Source organism: Rhineura floridana, chromosome 6 (genome assembly GCF_030035675.1).
Source record: "Rhineura floridana isolate rRhiFlo1 chromosome 6, rRhiFlo1.hap2, whole genome shotgun sequence".
In the NCBI taxonomy this organism is placed as follows: Eukaryota; Metazoa; Chordata; class Lepidosauria; order Squamata; family Rhineuridae; genus Rhineura; species Rhineura floridana.
In genome coordinates this window covers 19,925,763-19,946,026 of record NC_084485.1, presented here as the reverse complement: position 1 = coordinate 19,946,026, position 20,264 = coordinate 19,925,763, and the positions used below count along the sequence as shown (strand labels likewise).

At 45.3% G+C, this 20,264-nt stretch overlaps 2 protein-coding genes across 3 annotated transcripts in view; one reads left to right on the top strand and one right to left on the bottom strand.

The window, feature by feature from the left end:
• Positions 1 to 3,140: 3,140 nt before the first annotated feature.
• The window catches only part of TUBB1 (tubulin beta 1 class VI), a 39,812-nt gene continuing 22,688 nt past the window's right edge, over positions 3,141 to 20,264 (top strand). Inside the window, exon 1 of one of the 2 annotated variants that reach the window (XM_061631136.1) lies at positions 3,141 to 3,374. In XM_061631136.1, coding sequence (XP_061487120.1) covers positions 3,293 to 3,374 — 82 coding nt within the window. In that variant the 5' untranslated portion in view covers positions 3,141 to 3,292. The remainder of the gene's footprint in view (positions 3,375 to 20,264) is intronic. The other variant, XM_061631137.1, reaches the window with a different exon arrangement.
• Positions 7,299 to 19,259, bottom strand: CTSZ (cathepsin Z). The gene is made up of 6 exons (XM_061631138.1): positions 18,987 to 19,259; positions 17,116 to 17,279; positions 15,787 to 15,966; positions 14,742 to 14,892; positions 9,886 to 10,048; positions 7,299 to 8,505 (listed from the first exon to the last, which is right to left on the bottom strand). The coding sequence occupies exons 1-6, from the start codon at positions 19,151 to 19,153 to the stop codon at positions 8,392 to 8,394; spliced, it is 939 nt and encodes a 312-aa protein (XP_061487122.1). The 5' UTR covers positions 19,154 to 19,259; the 3' UTR covers positions 7,299 to 8,391.

Sequence of the window (20,264 nt, the reverse complement as noted above, 5' to 3'; positions counted from 1 at the left end):
GAAATAGCCCCACGGATATGGGGAGTCCAGGACAGAGAGGAATGAAAAAGTATACCAAGGTATTTGAAATGAGAAACCTGTTCTATTTTATGGGTATTAATTGTCCATGCGTGAGCAGGAGAATGCTTGGCAAAAGCTAAGATCTTAGTTTTGGAAAAGTTTATAGATAGTTATCATGACAGAAACTCATAAAAGCTTTAGTTAGGCGTTTGAGTCCTACTTTAGAAACAGAAAGGAGAACAGCGTCATCTGCATACAATAACAAGGGACAATGCAGGTTTGCTAACTTAGGGGGGTGGAAGTCCGGGGATTGACAATAAAGGGACAGATCATTCATGAAAAAATTAAATAAAAGTGGGGCTAGTATGCAGCCTTGTCTAACTCCTTTTGTTGTAGTAATGGGGTTTGTGAGATGACCTACACGACTACATCTAACACGAAAGGATGTGTGGTGGTGCAGACGGCTAATTAAGAAGAGGAGTCTCTTGTCGATCGTAGATTTTGCGAGTTTCGCCCATAGTATCTCCCTAGGGATGGAATCAAAAGCCGATTTCAAGTCGACAAAGGCAACAAACAGGCTGTTACCCCAGCGGTTCTTGTATTTTTCAGCTAAGTGATTTAAAATCACACAGTGTTCTATCCCAGACCTACCTTTCCGGAAAGCTGCCTGCTCCCTCCCAAGGATATTATCCTCCTCCAACCAAGATGAGAGTCTCTCTTTTAAGTAGCAGGCATATAGTTTGCCAATAATGGAAAGGAGGCTAATTGGGCGGTAATTTGCTGGGTCCTCTTTGTTCCCTTTTTTAAATATAGGGATAACTATGGATTCAAGCCAAGACTCAGGGAAGCATCCAGAATTATTGATCAGAGTAAAGAAATTTGCTAGAAGAGGGGCCCACCAAGCTTGGTGCGCCTTCAACATTTCAGAAAGTATATTATCAGGTCCAGGAGCTTTGCCGGATTTCAAGCTAGCAATCAAATCAATAATTTCTTTTTGGGTTACAGGTGGCCAAGTGGTAAGATTTGTTAAATTATCAATAAAGGAAACAGCATTTACAGTCTCGTTGTTTGCAGAAAAATATTTCTCCCAGAGGTATGGGGAAATGTGGCAAGCGGCCGGATTTAGTGGGCTCATAGAACCAGAAACCAGCTCCCAAAAACACTTCGAATTATTTGATCTGGAAGCTTGAATTAAGGCTTCCCAATCTTCATGCATAACCTGCCTTTTTTTGATGACTATCATATGCTTGTAGTATTTTTTGATAATAAAATACTCAGGGGGGAGGGTGGTTAAATTTTGGCGTCGATATTGATGGTATAGCCGTCTCAGCTGTTTCTTAGCATCAAGACAGTCCTTATCAAACCATCTGGGAAAACCAGTGGTAGGAGGAGCCCTGAAGGAAGAAGATGGTGGGATAATAGAGGCTTTAAGTTTAGTAATTAAGGAGTTATACACTATTGACGCTAAATATGAATCAGAAGCATGCATGATCTCCCTCTGTAAGGACAGGGCAGAGGGGGAAGTGAGAAATAAGGCCACATTAGAGGCTACTGTGGGAGTCCAAAATGTCCTTTTATGGGTGGGGTGGATTAGATTTGCCATTGGTTTATGGGTAAGGAGCAAGTGACCGCGTTCTGGTAGATAAAAGGAAAAGGTAAGGGAAAGGTGATCACTATCCTGTCTGGAGCCGACAGAAAAGTCCAAAATAAACCTGAACAGGGAATGCGAGATCAAGGCGTAATCGATGACACTGCACCTGAGGCCAGAAATGTAGGTAAATTCCGCACATGAATCTATCTGCTTATGACCGTTCAACATTATTAGGCTGTGTCTAGCAAGGAATCGGTATAAACATATTCCACCATAATTTATCTTGGGGTCCTTGGAAGTCCTAGCATAGCCTGGGAGGTATGGGGCGATGTCCTCACCCCCCCAGAGGTTTGAAGCAAATAGTGCATCATTGTGGGGGCCAGACCTGGCATTGAAATCACCCATAACAATGAGAGGCGCTTTGGGGAATTTAGCCTCGAGTGATGTTAGATAATTGGTAAGAACGTCCCAGTCACAGTCAATTTGTGCCCGAGAGGCATGAGGGGGAATATAAACATTTACTAACAGAAGAGAAAATGTGCTAAAAGATAATAAAACAGCCTGTGCAATGTTTTTACAAGGGGTTAAACTTATAGAGCGAGCTGTTACAGAAGTAGAAATGAGTATGGCTAGGCCTCCTTTGGGTCTGCCTTTGGAACTGGGTTGGGAATAGGTCGCTGGTAAACATGAACAAGAGAAACCATCCACTATTAATTTAAGGGTACACCACGTCTCCTGTAAGAAAATTAAGTCAAATTTGTTCAGAAAAGTAATAAAATCAGGAATTTTTTGTTTGGCATTCCACCCTGCAATGTTCCAGGAGAGAAGGTGGAATGTAAAATTAGGTGAGAGAACAGAAACCTGGCATGCATTAATAATTGAATTCGTAGGATTAGAAATTTCCTTTACTGTATAAGATTTGCAGAGTGAGTGCTGTGATGTCCTGAAATGAGGGTTTACCATTTTTTCAGGAGATTCACAGGTTAGAATCGGGTTTTTAGAATTTAATAAGGGTTGTCAAGTCAGTTCAGGAACCTCATGTACTATCACATCACATATTGTGCTAGGTCTACAAACATTTGAGTAACAATGTGGCAGTACCTTTAAGGGAACTTTCAGAGGAGAAACTTGAATGCTGGATGGTGAGTTCAGTTCATAGTCCTCCAAGTATCTGGAACATGTCCTTTTTGCCCTTAGATTGTTTAACAGGTTCTGCATTTTGTTTATGACCTCACTTTGTTCATTCTCAGTGAATGTATGGAAACTATTTAATAGTTCCTCCTCTCCCTCACAAGCAAAGTCAAATGCAAGATCTTGATTTTCCTTACTGTTTACCAGAGAAGGAGGTGACTGTAACGGGACGAAAATGGGAGCTGGTGGTGGGGAGGAGCTTACTTCATCCAAAATAATAAGATCAGAGTTTATGGAGTTAAGTGTTTCAAAGTTTAATGTTTCTTGTGCTGGGGGAGTCAAAGGGGATAAATTCTTTTCCAGCATAGTTGATCCTAATGATAGAGAAGAGCAGTTCATGTTTAATGTGCTTTTAAGAGGAAGCTGTTCCAGGAATGGATCCAGGTTTCCAGAGTTTGATAAATTTTTGCTGCTGTTCGAGGAAAACTTCCTCCTCTCTTGTGAAGAGATAAGGTTTGTTGTTGGAGTTCTCTTTGTGAACAAGGAAATTGGACTGGCCAGGTTTGTGAAATGTCTCTGAACGGATATTCCATGGTAGCTGAGAAGGGATTTATTTGCAATTATCCGTGCTGTTGTCTCAGCCGATTTAAAGGTAAGTAAAGCAGACGTTTTTGTTGAGGGGTTGTAAAGGAATTCCACATACGAGATATCGTCAGGCCGTAAACCCATTACACCTAACGACTGGAGGGCATAACACACTCTTTGCTTCCTGATGTTTACTTTTTCTTTGATGTTAAGAAGAGGAAGATTCAGCAGTGCAAGTTTGTTTGAATTATATTTGAGAAGCCAATTCCCATTTGTATTCTCTCGTCGTGAAATCTTGTTATTGGTAGAGCATATTCCGCTATAGGACCTCGGGTTGGGGTGAGTAAGTAGCTCTGGGAGATTTGGACTTTTTTTCTTTCTGGTAAGGCTTTGCAATAAGATCTAGGGGGTGTTCTCGCTGTAGATGAAGCAGATAAATTCTTTGTTTGCGAAGCTGTTTGCTGTTGAGCTTTAAGTACTTTAAAAAGTTTCTGAAAGTTCATCTTCTTACTCCTTGGCGGTTTGTAATTTTTTATGTTTTTGGATTTTTTCTCCTTAGGTGCAATACGAGGTTTCTTTATGTTTGCACACTTCAGTGTTGTTGTTGTTTTGTGGGGGGGAAGAGTGTAGTTTAAACTCAAATATAGTTTGGATAGTTCTTCCATAAATGATTTTAGAAGGTTGTTTGTTTCTTCCAAAAAAGCTTTGATGTTTTCAGTCTCTTTTGCCACGATGGCTAATTGTAACTGCAGACATTTTTGGCCAGTTAGAAGTAGTTTTTGGCCAATTTGTGCCAGTTCCGTGGTTTCAGTAACTTCTGTAGAGCAGGCAGAAGATGGCTGTGATTGAGTAAAAACGGGAGTCTGGCTGTCGATGTCTGTAGCATGCACAGTAGACAGAATGTCTAAGGGGGAATGTAAGTCACTGTCCTTGTACAGAGAGGAAGATGGCGTCTCCTTGCTTTCAGGTACCTGCAGCAGAGAGTTGATCAGACTAGGTGTATGCATCTGCCCAAAGAGGGGATCTGTGGATGTTCCATACACCAGGCTTTGTATAATTTCTGGGTCATCCCTTGCCTGGAATTCCTCACTCAAGCAGGTACAGAATTGTTCTGTTTCAATTTGGGAAGGGGTTTTCTCAATAGATCGTGACGCATTTCTCTTTGTCTTATCCGCTTTGGTTGGTAAAAAGAAGTTTGTAATTTTAAGCTGTTGATCCCCATTCCCAGATTCTTCCAAAACCTGGTCTGATTTATGGTCATGTTCATAACATCTTTTCCTTGTTTGAACCATTTTAAAAACTATAAGGGTTGCCTTTTAAACTCTAAGATGAACGGAGGTATAATTATAAATTGTCGACTCCAAGGCTAAGTAGTTTTATCTTAGGAATCCTTAGATTTTGTTATGGTAAATTATATTCCTTGAGTTAGTAGTGCGAAGCAGAGTTGTGACTCACCGGCTGATAAAGAGTCTGTTTTCTTGCTGATAAAATGGTTCCATAGCCTTCAAAAAATAGGTGTTGTTGATGCTGTTAGGTTCCAGAATAAAAATTTCCAAAGAATATCTCTAAAGATAGCAAAAAAAGAGGCGAGGTGGGTATGAGCTCCAGAGCTCGCTAGTGGACCTGCCTGCCACTGGACAGTTCCAAGAGGATCCTTGCAATGTTTGTGGCAGAGATGCTAGACAGGGGAACTCAGCAAAGTGTGTAGCATAATCAATGCAGGTCAAAATGAAGACCTTTCCTCCCTTAGTCTGCTGAAAAGGACCCAAAATGTCCACTCCAGTCTTGGAAAATGGTTCTGCCACAATTTGAGAAGCTTGCAAGGAGAATTTTGGATGATCCCCTGGAAACCCCACCCATTGGCAAACATCATAGGTACAACAGAAATCTTTCATAGCTTTATCCACCAAAGACCAATAGAGACACTTCATAACTCTGGCCAAGGTGCGTTTTATTCCCATGTGGCCAGACCAGGCAGAATCATGGGCCATCTGTAACACAGCATTTCTATAAGAACTTGGCACAACAAGCTGTTTTGTAGGGTCCCACTCCACAGAGCTCCCTTGAGGAACGAATTCTTGGTGCAATAGTCCATTGTCCCAGAAAAAGCATTAACAGTCTTAGACAAAGAGGCTGGAGCATTCTTGGACGACTACCAACATGACTCTAAACTGGGGTCTGTCAACAAAGCTTGCTTAAATTCCTTTGAAGTGGCAGGCACCAGCTGCAGTTCTTCATTAGCATTTTCACAGCTCAAATCACCCAGCAGCCCCCCTTCAGACTCACAGAACTTTCTTCCTCTGAAGCCTCCATTGCTATGGTAACTCATTCATTTGGTTCAGCACCACCTAGTTGTAAATCACACTGTCCACTTTCTTCTTCAGCTTTAATCCTTTGGCTCCTGGCAACAGCATTCACAGTAGGGTTTCTTAATTTATGTGACTGCAGAATGCCAAATCATTACCCAGAAGAACATTCCAGAAATGGGGGTTAAGGTCATGAAGAATCCCATCCTTGATAGCGGAGATGCACTTCAATCATATCCACAAACAATGGCTGTTGGCCATACAGAGTAATGGTGTACCTGACTCCATTTAAAATCTGTTCTGACTTCACTAGATTTCGGGCCATGCTTGTTATTTCTGACCCACTTGGGAGTCTGGGCCTGGCAACCAAGAGGTCTTTTGTATCTTTAAAAGTTGTGCAGGTGGGAGGGAGAATTCCACCGTGTGGTTTTTCCCATTACAATGTTGCAAGAACACCTGCACTTGGCTGACTTTCTCCTAAAGATACAGGATCAGTTTCAGGCCATGAACCTGGCAACCCTAGTGGTCAACCAGTTGCCCATGGGAAACCCGCAAACAGGACCTATTTGCAAAGAGCACTCTCCCCTTCTGCAGTTTCCAGCAACTGGTATTTGGAAGCATACTGCCTTTGACCGTGGCCATTGATAGCCTTTTCCTCAATGAATTTGTCTAATCCTCCTTTAAAGCCATCCAAGTTGGTGGCCGTCACTGCTTCTTGTGGGAGCAAATTCCACAGTTTAACTATGTGCTGTGTGAAGAAGTACTTTTGTCTGTTCTAAATCCTCCAACATTCAGCTTCGTTGGATGTCCACAAGTCCTGGTGTTATGAGGGAGAAAAACTTTTCACAATCCACTTTCACCACACCATGCATAATTTTATACACTTCAATCATGTCACCTCTGATTTGCCTTTTCTCTAAAAAGCCTGAAATGGTGCAACTTTTCCTCACAGCGGAGTCACTCCAACCGCTTGATAATTTTGGTTGCCCTGTTCTGAACCTTGTCCAGCTCTACAATATCTTTTTGGAGGAGAGATGACCAGAACTATATATAGTATTCCAAATGTAGCCGCACCACAGATTCACATAACAGCATTACGATATAGGCAGTTTTATTTTCAATAGCTTTCCTGATGATCCTTTGCCTTTTTCACAGCTGCCCACCCCAGTCATGAGTATTCTGAAGAACTTATCCCCAAATGTGGAAAAAGCAGGTTTCAGATTTATGTAAAAGCTTATGTCTCACACATAGTAAATGTTTCAGCTTACAACAGGATTTTGACTACTTTTATCTTTCATGTAACTGGTCTGCTCCCAGCTGTTATACGTTCATTTCTGGCAGGGGAAAAAAAGGAACACACCAACTTGTATTCACATAGTTAGCCATGACTCAAGAAGCTCTGAGGCTTAAGTTGTGTTCCATTGGTTTTAATGGGACTTTGAATTTAAATGCAACACTGGGTTCCTAACAGAAACTTACCCATACAGTGGGCTGTGTTTAACTAGGAACCTCAGCTGTTGTGCGTGCAGCATTACCCTAGGTCAGAGTCAATTTGCCAGGGCCATGCATCTCTAACACTCCATGCACAGTTGTGCTGCATCTATACTTGTACTGCATGCAAAAGCTTGGATGCCAGATTGTGGAATCTGACCTGAAGCATCAAGAATTTTAGATTCATTCTGTGGGTATCCAGGGAGGGAATTAAATCTCAGGCACATGGCCCACTCCCAGCCTTGTCCCTTGCCTCTAAAGCAGGGGTGGGAGAACCTTTTTCAGATGGAGGGCTGTATTTCCTCATAGCAACCTTCCAGCGGATGCCACATGCCATTAGTAGGCAGGGCCAGATGCAAAAGTAGGCGGAGCAACAGATGCAACTCTTGTTATGTACACTGGAGAGGTTTCCAAACACATCCTCATATGCACATTTCTCAGTCCTCCATCCTGGCAGGCAAGAGGCATCCCCACAGCTCAAGGGCACATTTCAGCCAGGCAAAAGCACTTAAGGAGGCTGGTGAGGAGCATGGCCTGGGGAAGAGCCCCAAGGGCCATATAGAGGGGCTAGAGGGCCACATTTGGTGCCTGAGGCTCCCTCCCCCTGCTCTAAGGGTTAAACCATCCACATTTGCCAGCATGTTCTTCCAGATTCACCACCCCTCCTTCTCTTTCTGTAGGAGACAGCAACTGAGAGACAGACACTAATAAAGCAGAATATATATTTTGAAAACAGATAGGAAGGGGGTCAATAAACCTGCACTGAAGTCAACAAGTCATGACAGGCTCTGCCCCCTTCTCTACTATGTTCCATCCTGAGCTCTCAAACTGCAGAATTTGAGGCAATCTGATTTAAAACAAGGCACTGGCTGCATAGCATGCTATACGGCTAAGGTTTTTAAATATATTTTTTTCATGTCCGGCATTATGTTTAAATCAGTCCCTACCAACTTTAGCTGGATTGGGACCCAAACATCATGTACACTGTAAAGGCATCCATACATATTCCACCATAACTAAAGCTTCTCAGCAGAAAATAAAAGCAGTCAGTCTCTCTCTCTGTGTGTAATCAATAGCGGTCCTTCATTGGGGAGGTTATATGCAGGTTCAAATTGAAAAAGTTACTAAATAAGTAGACTTTGCTAATCTTTCATCATTAGCATGCTTTACCAATAATTATCTATCCCTTTCATGAGAAGAAAAAATCATGCTGGGAGGTCCCTTTCATTTAAAAGGCATGAGTGCAAACAATGGTCCACATAATGGATTCTGCAATGGATTGCAGAGTCAAGGAAGTATTGGGTCTCCATAAGCACAGTCCTCTTCCACAGCCAGGTTGTAGTGTTTTCCTTTTCCTCCTTTATATGCGCTTGTCACAATTCTAAGCCAGCCACGCTCGCCCTGCAAGATGTTTATTTGCATTAGTAATCAGCTCAAGTTATCCTATTAAGGCACCACCCTAAAAATCCTTACCCAAACAGGGTTGATTGTGTTCCAAGTTTAAGGCAATGAGGGCAATTGTCCTGGATCTGCCCCTGAGCATGCAGGAGAATGTAAGTGCAAGGCTGGAGAATTTGTGGCCCTCTAGATGTTGCTGGACTTCATCAGCCCTAGCCATCATGGCTAATAGTCAGGATTGATGGGAGCTGTGGTCTAGCATCATCTGGAAGGCCACCATGGGTTCCCCATTCCTGGTGTGGTGGGAAGGTATGAAACTACATAAATGCAACTCTTGATCAGCATTTTTTGAGGGCAGAGAGCCACTCTGAAGGAGAAATAAGGAAGAGGTCCCAGAGTCCCAAAATCCAACCCCCCAAATGGCCTGCTGGAAGGTTCCATTGCCACATCATCAAGATGGGCCTGCACACAAACATTCCGTCTTTACAAAAAAAAACTATGTCTGAGCTAACAGTGACCCTGCAGTTTTATGCAGGAGAAGATCCTCACATGCAGGAGCTGGTGCAGATCTCTGGATCAAAACCCTTGTGTTTATAGTTGCAAAACACCCTGCTGTTCTTTGTACAGATGCACAGCTGAGTTGGGCATCTCTTGGGATCTTCCAGAAAGCCATGACCAAATACAAAGAGCTGAGCTCCTTTCTATTAGGGGCAAGTCCTTTGGCACTCCAGATGGTGCTGAACTATAACTCTCATCAGCCCCAGCAAGCATGGCCAATGGCCAGGGGTGATGGGAGTTGTAGTTCAGCAACATCTGGTAAGCCAAAGGTTCTCCAAACCTGGATTAGAATGTATGCTCTCCTTCAACAGCTCCTCTAGAGAGAGGAGCCACTTCCATTATTTTTTCAACTGTGAAGCTGTGCTTCCAAGAGTGAGACCCAGGTCATACCTGGGGTGTCCAGAGCAGGCCAGAATGACTTGTTCCCCACCAAGCCAAATGCTGCCTGGGGGAATCAATTAATCTTCCAATTTTGCTCCCTGCTTTTGACTATAAAACCCTGGCAGGTGCAATAAATGGCTAAGTTGGGGTGGCAGTGGTTGCATTTGGCCGAGTGGTCCCAAATTGTATGAGCCTGATATGTAGCAATGAAAAGATGTTAAAATATAATCACTTGGGCAAACTGTCCCCACTGTGTTATCTGCTCCTGTGATTCCCAAATTTTGCAAAGCCTTTTGGGGACCAATGACCCACCCTTTCTTTTATACCATCTGGAGAAACAGTCCACCTTCATACTCTGCAGTGGAATATACCCACCCAGCTAAAAATCTTTTAAAATAAAAAAGAAACATGAAATCTCATTTGTGACTTCTCTGTCCTTCTTACCCATGGTTCTCCCCAAGAGTTCCGAACAATCCAGTACTCAGTTCCATTTTCTACACCCCAGCCAGCAACAGAGACTATGTGGTTTATTACAGGCATGAGTTTGTATTCTGCATAAAGGCCTCCAGTGTATTCGTCCAGCTTAGGAGTGGCCATGATCCCGCAGCTGTTTAAAGATTAAAAGAACAACAAGAAAAAATACTTTTAGGAGCTTTGAATGCCACAAAAATCAAAGGCCAGAACCAGCAAGGAGAGAAAATGGCTTCTGCAGAAGGAAGCAAAGGTTACTTTAACCTTCCCCTTCAGAGGCTTGAGACCAAAATCTCCAAGACCTTTTTTTGAAGTTTACCCTTTGCTTCAGCCAGTTACACAAACAGGCCTTATAAGGAAAGTCAAAGCTGCTCCCCTCACCCGACTGAAGTTAGCTATGGCCTCTACCATCCCTTGTGGGAGGACAAACATTTCCAACCTGTTAGCTAGTCACTTACTGCCCATAAGCAACACAAATTTAGTCACGCCTAGGCCTACCAAATCAACAGGTAGGGTCTCTTTTGAATTATAATCTAAGTTCTTGGTTGTCAAATGACACTGGCTTAGTAACTGTGAACATGGCAGAGTACAAAACCAGATAAACAAAGCCATCCAGCTTTTCTTTCTTCTTGTATCACTGGAAAAGGTTATTTGAAAAAAACCTGCAATTATTTGTGGCTTTTCCTGTATTATTACCTGGATCAGGGGTCACCAACCCTAAGTTTGCAAAGGCCTTCAGTGGTGCCCAAAGCGAGGTGAAAGGAAAGTTAGAAAGGAAGTTATGAAGCAACATACGCAGACAGCCTTCTAAGTGATTTCTGCAACATGAACCAGCCTGGCTGCTCCTCCCTGCCAGTGGTTTTAGCCAATGAGTAAAGTCAGAGCTGTGACTGATAAGTGAGTTGTTTGGACACTAGGCAACAGGAATCCCTGCTGTCCTAAAGAGCTTCTGCTTTCTGAATCCCCTCCCCAAACGGCAACTGCAAAATGTGAAAAGTTTGCAAAGGCATTAGGCTGATGTCCAGGCACTCATTCAGTCTCAGGCACTTACAGTACAATGATATACCTGTCTACTTCACTGGTAAGTCTCTTTGTATTTAATAAGCTGACACATACCTTTCCTTCTCCCTGACTGCCTCTGACACACTCCCCTGGTTTAAAATGGTCATTTAAGTTTGTGGATAAGTGGGCAAAGGAGGGGATCCATGGGGTGAAGGAGGGAATCCAAGGGGCTGCCATTAATGTTGTTGAAGGCAGAGGTAGATACGAAGTAGGGAGACAGTCATGCTATCATGGGAGGGTAGAGTGTAACCGACTGTTGATAACCCCCAAGCTGTCTTCCCGCTCAAACAACATGGATGGCCTCGGTGACAGTGCCCCTGGGTTAAAACTGCTGCTGGTGAATGCCAGGTCGGTGAATGGAAAATCGATGCTCATTCAGGATTTGGTCCTCAATGAGCATGCTGACCTGGCCTGTATTACGGAAACCTGGTTGGATGAACCTGGGGGGGTTAATCTCTCCCAGCTTTGTCCACCTGGTTTTTCAGTACAACAGCAGCCGAGACCTGGGGGACGGGGAGGTGGAGTCGCAGTGGTCTATCGTGATACTATCCCCCTGACCAGGTGCCCTCTCCCACAGTTCTCAGGGTTTGAGTGTGTGTACTTGAAGTTAGGTGGCCAGGACAGAATAGGGATTCTGTTGGTGTACCGCCCACCCCGCTGCTCCACAGTCTCCCTACCTGAGCTAGCCAGGGTAGTCTCGGGGTTGGTGTTGGAGTCCCCTCGGCTTGTGGTATTGGGTGACTTCAACATCCACGCTGAGACTGCTCTGTTGGGAGTGGCTCAGGACTTCATGGCCTCCATGACAACCATGGGTCTGTCCCAAGTAGAATCTGGCCCCACTCATGTTGCTGGTCACACCCTCGACCTTGTTTTCTGTGTTGGTCGGGATGACGGTGATCTTGGTGTGGAAGAACTTGCGGTGGTTCCGTTGTCATGGACAGATCACTACCTGGTCGGGTTTAGACTCACTGGGACTCAGAGCCTCTGCAGGGATGGGGGACCGATTAGAATGGTCCGTCCCAAGAGGCTGATGGATCCGGATGGTTTCCTGATAGCTCTTGGAGATTTTCCTGTCACCTTGGCAGGCGATCCTGTCGAAGCCCTGGTTGATCTCTGGAATAGAGAAATGACCAGGGCGGTGGACACGATCGCTCCTGGGCGTCCCCTCTTTTGGAGTGGAGCCAAACCGGCTCCATGGTTTTCCAAGGAGCTGGTGGTGATGAAGCGTGTCAGACGGGGACTAGAGCGAAGTTGGCGGAAGACTCGGAGCGAAGCTGATCGATCTCGGGCTAGAGCCTATTTGAAGGCCTACTCCGAGGCAGTATGGGCTAAGAAGAAATCTTTCTTCTCGGCCTCCATTGCGTCTGCTGGGAGCCGTCCAGCGGAACTGTTTTGAGTGGTTAGGGGGCTTTTAAGTTCCAGCCCCCGTGAGGGTAATTCTGACCACTCAGCAGACCGCTGTCAAGAATTTGCACGGCACTTTGCGGACAAAGTCGCTCAGATTCGCTGTGACTTGGACACTAAAATTGATACAGTCTCTGAGGATGTAACTTCGGCACCTGTTTGTCCAGTTAAAATGGATTCTTTTCAACTTGTTCTACCCGAGGATGTGGACAAGATCCTTGGAGCGGCGCGTGCCACCACGTGTGTACTGGCCCCTTGCCCTTCCTGGCTCATTAGAAGTACCAGAGGGGGACTGGTCGATTGGGTCAGGGGAGTAGTTAATGCCTCTCTACAACAAGGCAGAATTCCATCATGCTTAAAGGAGGCAGTTATAAGACCACTGCTGAAAAAGCCCTCCCTGGATCCCTCTTTACTAGGTAACTACCGGCCAGTCTCCAATATTCCATTTTTAAGCAAGATAATAGAGCGTGTGGTGGCCGCCCAACTCCAGAGATTCCTGGATGATACGGATTATCTGGATCCATTTCAATCTGGTTTCAGGTCTGGCTATGGGACAGAGACGGCTTTGGTCGCCTTGGTGGATGACCTACGCAGAGAACTGGACAGGGGGAGTGTGTCTCTGCTGGTTCTACTGGACCTCCCAGCGGCTTTCGATACCATCGATCATGGTATCCTTCTGGGCCGCCTTGCCAAGATGGGACTTGGGGGCACTGTGTTACAGTGGCTCCAATCCTTCCTGGAGGACCGAACCCAGAAGGTGGTACTGGGGGACTCCTGCTCGACCCCTTGGCCATTGACCTATGGGGTCCCTCAGGATTCAGTTTTGTCCCCCATGTTATTCAACATCTACATGAAACCGCTGGGAGAGGTTATCCGGGGTTTTGGGGTTCAGTGCCATCAGTATGCTGATGACACTCAACTCTATTTCTCTTTTCCACCTGAAGCCAAGGAAGCCGTACAGGCCCTAAACCAGTGTCTGGCATCAGTGATGGACTGGATGAGGGCAAACAAGTTGAGATTAAATCCTGACAAAACAGAGGTACTCCTGGTCAGTCGGAGGGCAGATCAGGGAATAGGGATTCAACCGGTGCTGGATGGGGTCGCACTTCCCCTGAAGTTTCAGGTTCGCAGTTTGGGTGTACTCCTGGACTCAGCTTTGAATTTGGAGGCCCAGATTGCTGCTGTATCCAGGAGCGCATTTGCCCAATTAAAACTGGTGTGCCAGCTGCACCCGTTCCTGGAGCTACCTGATCTGACTAGGGTGATGCATGCCTTGGTTACATCCCGCTTAGACTACTGTAACGCGCTCTACGTGGGGCTGCCTTTGAAGACTGTTCAGAAACTTAAATGGGTACAAAGAGCTGCAGCCAGAGTGCTAACCGGGGCTGGTTACAGGGACCATACAACTCCCCTGTTACAACAGCTCCACTGGCTGCCAATTTGTTTCTGGTCACAATTCAAAGTGCTGGTTTTGACCTACAAAGCCCTATACGGCTCAGGTCCAGACTATTTGACAGATCATATCTCCCTACATGAACCTGTCCGGGATTTGAGATCTTCAGGTGAGGCCCTTCTTGTGTTCCCCACACCTTCGCAAGCACATATGACACGGACACGAGATAGGGCCTTTTCGGTGGCCACCCCTAGGCTGTGGAACTCCCTTCCGAGTGAGGTGCGATCAGCTCCCTCCTTGCCGTCTTTCCGGCGACAACTAAAGACTGTTTTATTTCAATGGGCATTTGGGATAGAGAACGATCAGGATTAAGTGTCATAGATTTGGTGATTACATTATATGATTTTATTATTTTAAATTGTCCGCTGTTTTTAACCTATATTTTATGGTTTTAATTTTTCTCATAGTTTAATTCTTTTTTAATAATATACTCTGTATGTTTTAATGGTGTTGTTTTTAGTTGTAAGCCGCTCTGAGTCCTATTGGAAAAAGGGCGGGGTAGAAATAAAGTTTATTATTATTATTATTATTATTATTATTATTATTATTATTATTAATGGGCTTACTCCCAGGTAAGTGGGTACAGGATGACAGCCTACACTTTAGTTTAGGATTGGCATTGGGTAAAACAGGGTTCTTGTGCCTGTAACAGATGCGTCTTCACAATCAGGACCAGCAGGTCATAGCTGACTTATGGGTAAGTATGAGGTTGTCTGGGAAGGGGGGCAGAAAATCAGCAATGACCACTGGCTATGCTCTCTATAATTTTGTGTTATGCCATGCCTTCATGCCAGCCATTTTGTGACTGGAATCCTCAGCACTCTCTCAAAATTGGAAAATGTGCCCAGTGGTCCAGAAAGGTTGGTGACCCCTGAACTAGAATCTGCCATAAACATTTGTGTTTCTGTACCTGATTGGTCCATTTGCATAGATTTCAGCCATCATTTTTTCTCGCCCATGGACACTCCCATAATCTGCAATTTTCCACATGTCGTAATTCTTTATCACATGACATTGTTCAAAAGTAACACAAGTTCCACATTGGTTAAATTTCTTGCACTCTGAAAATGACACAGAAAATTGCCTTTCACCCAGTGCCTGCAAACAATACAATTAAGTTTTGTCATACCTTGTTTTCTGAGTGTGTGTGTGTATGAGAGAGGGGTATGTGTGAAAGGCATGATGATCCAAACCAAAGATCCACCAGAATGAGAGAGTTTGGATTCGGTGGATTTTGGGCTTTTCTGGCTTAGCTGGCCTAAGTCTGTCACCCTTCTGCTGCCATAACTTGAACCAACAGAATTTACACCAGCATAGGTCCCCAAAAAGGGGCATCCTGGAGGAGTGGCAGGGACCAGAACAAATATATTTATGCATGTATAAATAAACAAATGGTGTTATCTCAGACCTTCAGGGAAAGAATAAATTGCTAATGAAGCAAGATCATTCTGCCAGAGTCCTTCCACAGGTCTGTCTGCACTCTCCCTCTGGAGAGAAAGATGTGGAACCTGGACTGTATTCATAGGTTCACTTGATTTCTATCTTACCCTTCCTCCCAAAGGAGCCCAGGGTGGCAAACAACAAAGTAAAATCAATGCAATTAAAATAAAAATATTTTAAAAATCTAAAAACATTTCATGAAATTGAGGACACTTAAAAACATCCAAGAACACCCACATACTCTCACAACAAATAGTTTTAAGGTTTCTGGGAACAGTATATTTCAGCCTTCAAATGCTTGGGTGAACAGGAATGTTTTTAAGTTTCTCCTGAATCTTAATATTCACCAGGGAAGAGAAGAGGATCCCCACCACCAGTTGTCACCCCATACCAACACACCCCTAGTTATATTGTACTTAATGTGTGGGTTTTAATTGTAAGCTTCTTTAAATTGTGGCTGATAAGCAGGTTAAAAATGTGATTGATTAGACAGACAAACAGACAGATGAACTCACTTTGATCTTTAGCTTGGTAATTGTTGCAGGTCTCATCTGGAATGCCATGGTCATGAGCATATGCCCACACCCCTGTGTGGTCTCCGCCATGACAGGTCCCAGCATCGGCACAGTCAATGACATGCTGAACTGAGAGGTAGGCAGAGGGCCAAGCACCTTTCCTCTTTATGTTGATGCGATCTGAAAGATGATGACAACCAGCAACTGGTGTGAGACAGGGGTCCCCAAAGCTTTTGGGGCTGGAGGCACATTTGGAAATCTAAGAAAGTTGTCATGGGTACAACAAAATACCCATTTGGCATAAGACAAAACTGGCAGTGCTCAAAAGCCCCTCCCAGAAAAATTGGGAGGGGCAGGGATGTGGGCATCAAGGGGGGCATCTGAGGGCACCATGATGCCCACAGGCACCATACTGGGGACCCAAGATATGCCAGGCCTTCAGCATTCAGAGAACATTTTGCCTTAGGTTGGCAAAACAAGTGGGACCTGCAAGAAAACGTTGCAGTGTGAAATGCTTCTCCACAAGGCTCCAGTCAGCTAAGTTATGCCATCCTCCAAGATATTCAATTCAATTACCCTTTCTTAATTTCTGTTTCACCTCCCCCTCTCCAACTTGGGTGTCCTCCAGTAGTTCTAAGAGTACAACTCTCATTATCCCTGATTATTAGCTGTGCTGGCTGGTGCTGAAGGAGCTATATTCCAAAACATCTGGAAGGTACCATGCCTAGTCTAAATTATGACAACACAGAAATAGCAGAGGGAGGGGAAATGGATCTTTGCTTACTCATTGTGGTTTGTTGGAGTGAAACCAACCACAATTCCTGCTTGAGACCTAACACTGTCAGTGATTGTAGTTTGTTTGTTCCTTCCATGTGCTTATGGGGAGGAGATAAACAGCTCAGAAGGGAGCACTCATGGCAAACCATTAACTACGGGTTACTGTGACATGCAAACAGGGCCAGAATATGGGAGCTTCCATGTGGCAGTTTATTGTGGACTCTGTGTTGCTCATGCATGCATGTTTTGTACAGTGTCCACACAATGTCATCCTCATCAAAATATTCCCCCCACCCCCATTTAATCTGGATTTGTTCCATGGAAAATCCAGTAAGTGAAATAAAATGCAGAAATGGGGAATCCTGATTAAACAGGGAGGAATATGGGATGGCATTTTGATGAGGAAACATTGTATCAATGCTCTACAAACCTTGCATGCTCAAAGCCTCACAGGAAACGGCCACATGGAAGTGCCCTCTCTGTACTGGGCATTGGGACAGGTAAAGAATGACAGCCAGAGATGTATGCCAGCCACCCCATGCATTTCCATACCAGCTAGGGCGCTGGTGCTGCCGTGAGCCCAACAGGACCCGCAGTACTGTGGGATGTGCTGATTGCGAGTGGCACTCACGTAGTTGACTCCATTTATATTTCGCCAGTCCCAGCTCTTGGGCAGTTGAGTGGTGTTCAAATATTCATGAGGACGAGGATAAGTTCTGTTGAGGAATGGGAGACAAAGGGAACAGCAGGTCAGGCCAGTGGCCCTTCTAAGCCAGCATCCTGTTCTCTCAGTAGCCAACCAGATGCCCTCAAGGGAAGCCCACAAGCAGGACCCAAGGGCAAGAGCCCTCTCCCCTCCTACAGTTTCCAGCAAATGGTATTGAGAAGCAGATAGCCTCTGACAGTGGCGGTAGAACATAGCCATCAAGGTTACTAGCCAATTATAGTTACTAGCAAGTGACTATTTTTTCCATTATCTGGGAATAAGTGTGTGGGAAAATCTTTAACTGCTTTGTAATGATTTCCTCAACCTTTCTGCTTGGCTGGCAGTCACATGATAGCTGCTGGCAGTGAATCGTGCTGCAAGCGGTTAATGCAGCCCTTCGCCTTCTCCCTCTGAGAGAGCATCAGCATAGAGAACCAAACCCTGGAACAGTGAACAAGCATTGAATTTAGATGTACCTCCCAGGTTTTGCAGTTGTTGCAAAATTCCCCAAGGGAGGAAAAAAGGGTTAGGGCTTTAAGAAGAGACCCACCAAAAGGAAAGCAGTGCACACCAAAAGTGCCTTGTGTGGCTTGCCTGGCATTTGAGCAACCTTCCTGTTTGTTACAGTGTCAGACAGTCATCAGAACCAGGAGACTGTGGGATGTCCTAAAAAGGGAATTAGTCAAATTCACGAAGGATCACAAGACTATATGCTTGTGACTATGACTGCAACTCATTTGAAATGTGCTGTTGGAGGAGATTTGGGGATACCATGGACTGCAAAAAAGGACAGATAATTGGGTGTCAGAACAAATTAAACCAGAACTGTCACTAGAAGCTAAACTGATCAAACTGAGGTTATCATTCTTTGGACACATCATGAGAAGACATGATTCATTAGAAAAGATTATAATCCTGGGAAAAACAGAAAGGAGCCGCCTTGGGCTCCTGCTGAGAGGAAGGACAGGAGATAGATAGATAGATAGATAGATAGATAGATAGATAGATAGATAGATAGATAGATAGATAGATAGATAGATAGATAGATAGATAGATAGATAGATAGATAGATAGATAGATAGATAGATAGATAAGGGAGTAGAAAAAGAGGAAAGCCAAACAAGAGATGGATTGATTCCATAAAGGAAGCCGCAGACCTGAACTTACAAGATCTGAACAGGGTGGTTCATGATAGATGCTCTTGGAGGTCGCTGATTCATAGGGTCGCCATAAGTCGTAATCGACTTGAAGGCACGTAACAACAACATGACTGCACACCACACATTTAAACCACATTTAAGGCAGCCACACCCAAGAATCCTGGGAACTGCTGTTTACCCCCCCATAGAGCAGCACCCTTAACAAACAACAGTTTCTACGAGTCTTTGGGGGATGTGCTTTAAATGTACAGGATGTGTAGGCAAATGTGGGAGCTATATGCTACCTGCAAGATCAGAGGCATCAGACATTTTATGTATTTCTTTACATAAGGCAGACCAGTCCAAAGAGCTGAGGGGGTGGGTGCTCAGGTGCGGGCGTGTGTCTTTTGTTCTCCGTTGCTGGCTGAAATCACGCAGCAACGGCTTCTTCTCCAAATCCAGCCCTCCCACGCCCGATCCAGCAAGGTGCAGGTCTGGGGCGGAGACGGGGCTGCCAGCTGGGACCGGGAGAGAGGGAGACGGGGGGAGAGGGAGACGAGGGGGGGTCGCTGTCTTACCTGAGCCCGGGAGGTTTCTGCCCTAGCGGCTTGTGGCAGCTTTGCCCTTCTTTGAAGTGGAGGCCGGCAGCAGACGCCGCGGAGTGGAAGACGCAAGCGCCGAGCCCCAGCGCCAAGAGGAGGCGGAGGAGGGGGGCCGGCGGGCGGCGACGCAGGGTCAGGATCATCGCGCGGCAAAGGGCCGATCTCCCAAGTCTCTTGCTTGCGGAACACGGGCGGGTAGGCGGTGGCTGTTGTTGCTTCTCCGGACGCCGGTTCCTGATCTGTGCCGGCAGTTTCGAAAGGAGAAGTTTTGGTGCAAGAAGGTGTGAATCACAGGAGGAGGAAGGAGCAGGCGGGCTGGCGGCCGGCCCTAAGGCGACACCCTCGACAGGGGGTTGAAGAGGAGGAGGAGGAAGATGGGTGGCTTCCCGGAGCGGGCCAAGCCCTTGATAAACCGAATAGCTTCTCCCTTGATCGTGCCTGCATTGGGAAATTATGGCTGGAGGAAATCCTCTCTCCTCCGCCTTCGGGGCTCCTTCACAGGGGAGCAGAACATTTATTTATTTCATTTATACCCCTCCTTTCTTTTCATGATAGAAATCCAAGGCGGCTTACATATGGTTCCCAGGCAGTCTCCCATCCAGGCACTGGCTAGACCTGACCCTGCTTAGCTTCAACAGGGAGCTGGCCTCATGTGCCTTCAGATCATAGCCTAGGACTTCCTATTAAAGAGGCAGCTTTTGCCAGTGCAGTAGATTTGCAATGTTCACACCCTACCTTCCAATCTGCTGCTTTCCATTCACACTAGTCAGCTTTCTTCTTGAAAGATTTAGTATTGCTGTTTCCTTGTGGCCCCAATATTACATGTTTACTCCCTCCAGAGTATGGATATTGCTAGTGGAAAAGGGGAGGGTTATTTATCAGTTTCATTGTTTCTTGTCAATTGCAGGTCTCTCCCAGCCAGGAGAGCACACCAACCTATATGAAACTGATTAGAGGGGGGGGAGTGGGTGAAAGGCAAAGTAGGTGGTGGCTGCTGCAGCTTTTGCAGGCGGCAGAAAGAGAGTGAGCTGGTAATGGGGCATAAGAGAGCCCGCCCACTAAAAAAAATCAAAGCAAAGTGTGGATGTGCCAGGGCAACACCCTTCAGCTAAGCGGGAGGGGCAGAGAAACAGCACTTTTTGCACGGATGCAGAGTTTGGACCGGGAGCTGTGTGGGCATGGCACAAAACCTGACTGCATAGGGGAGTGGGGGTCACCCTTGCCACGATCCCCATTCATTCAGCTGAGGATGTA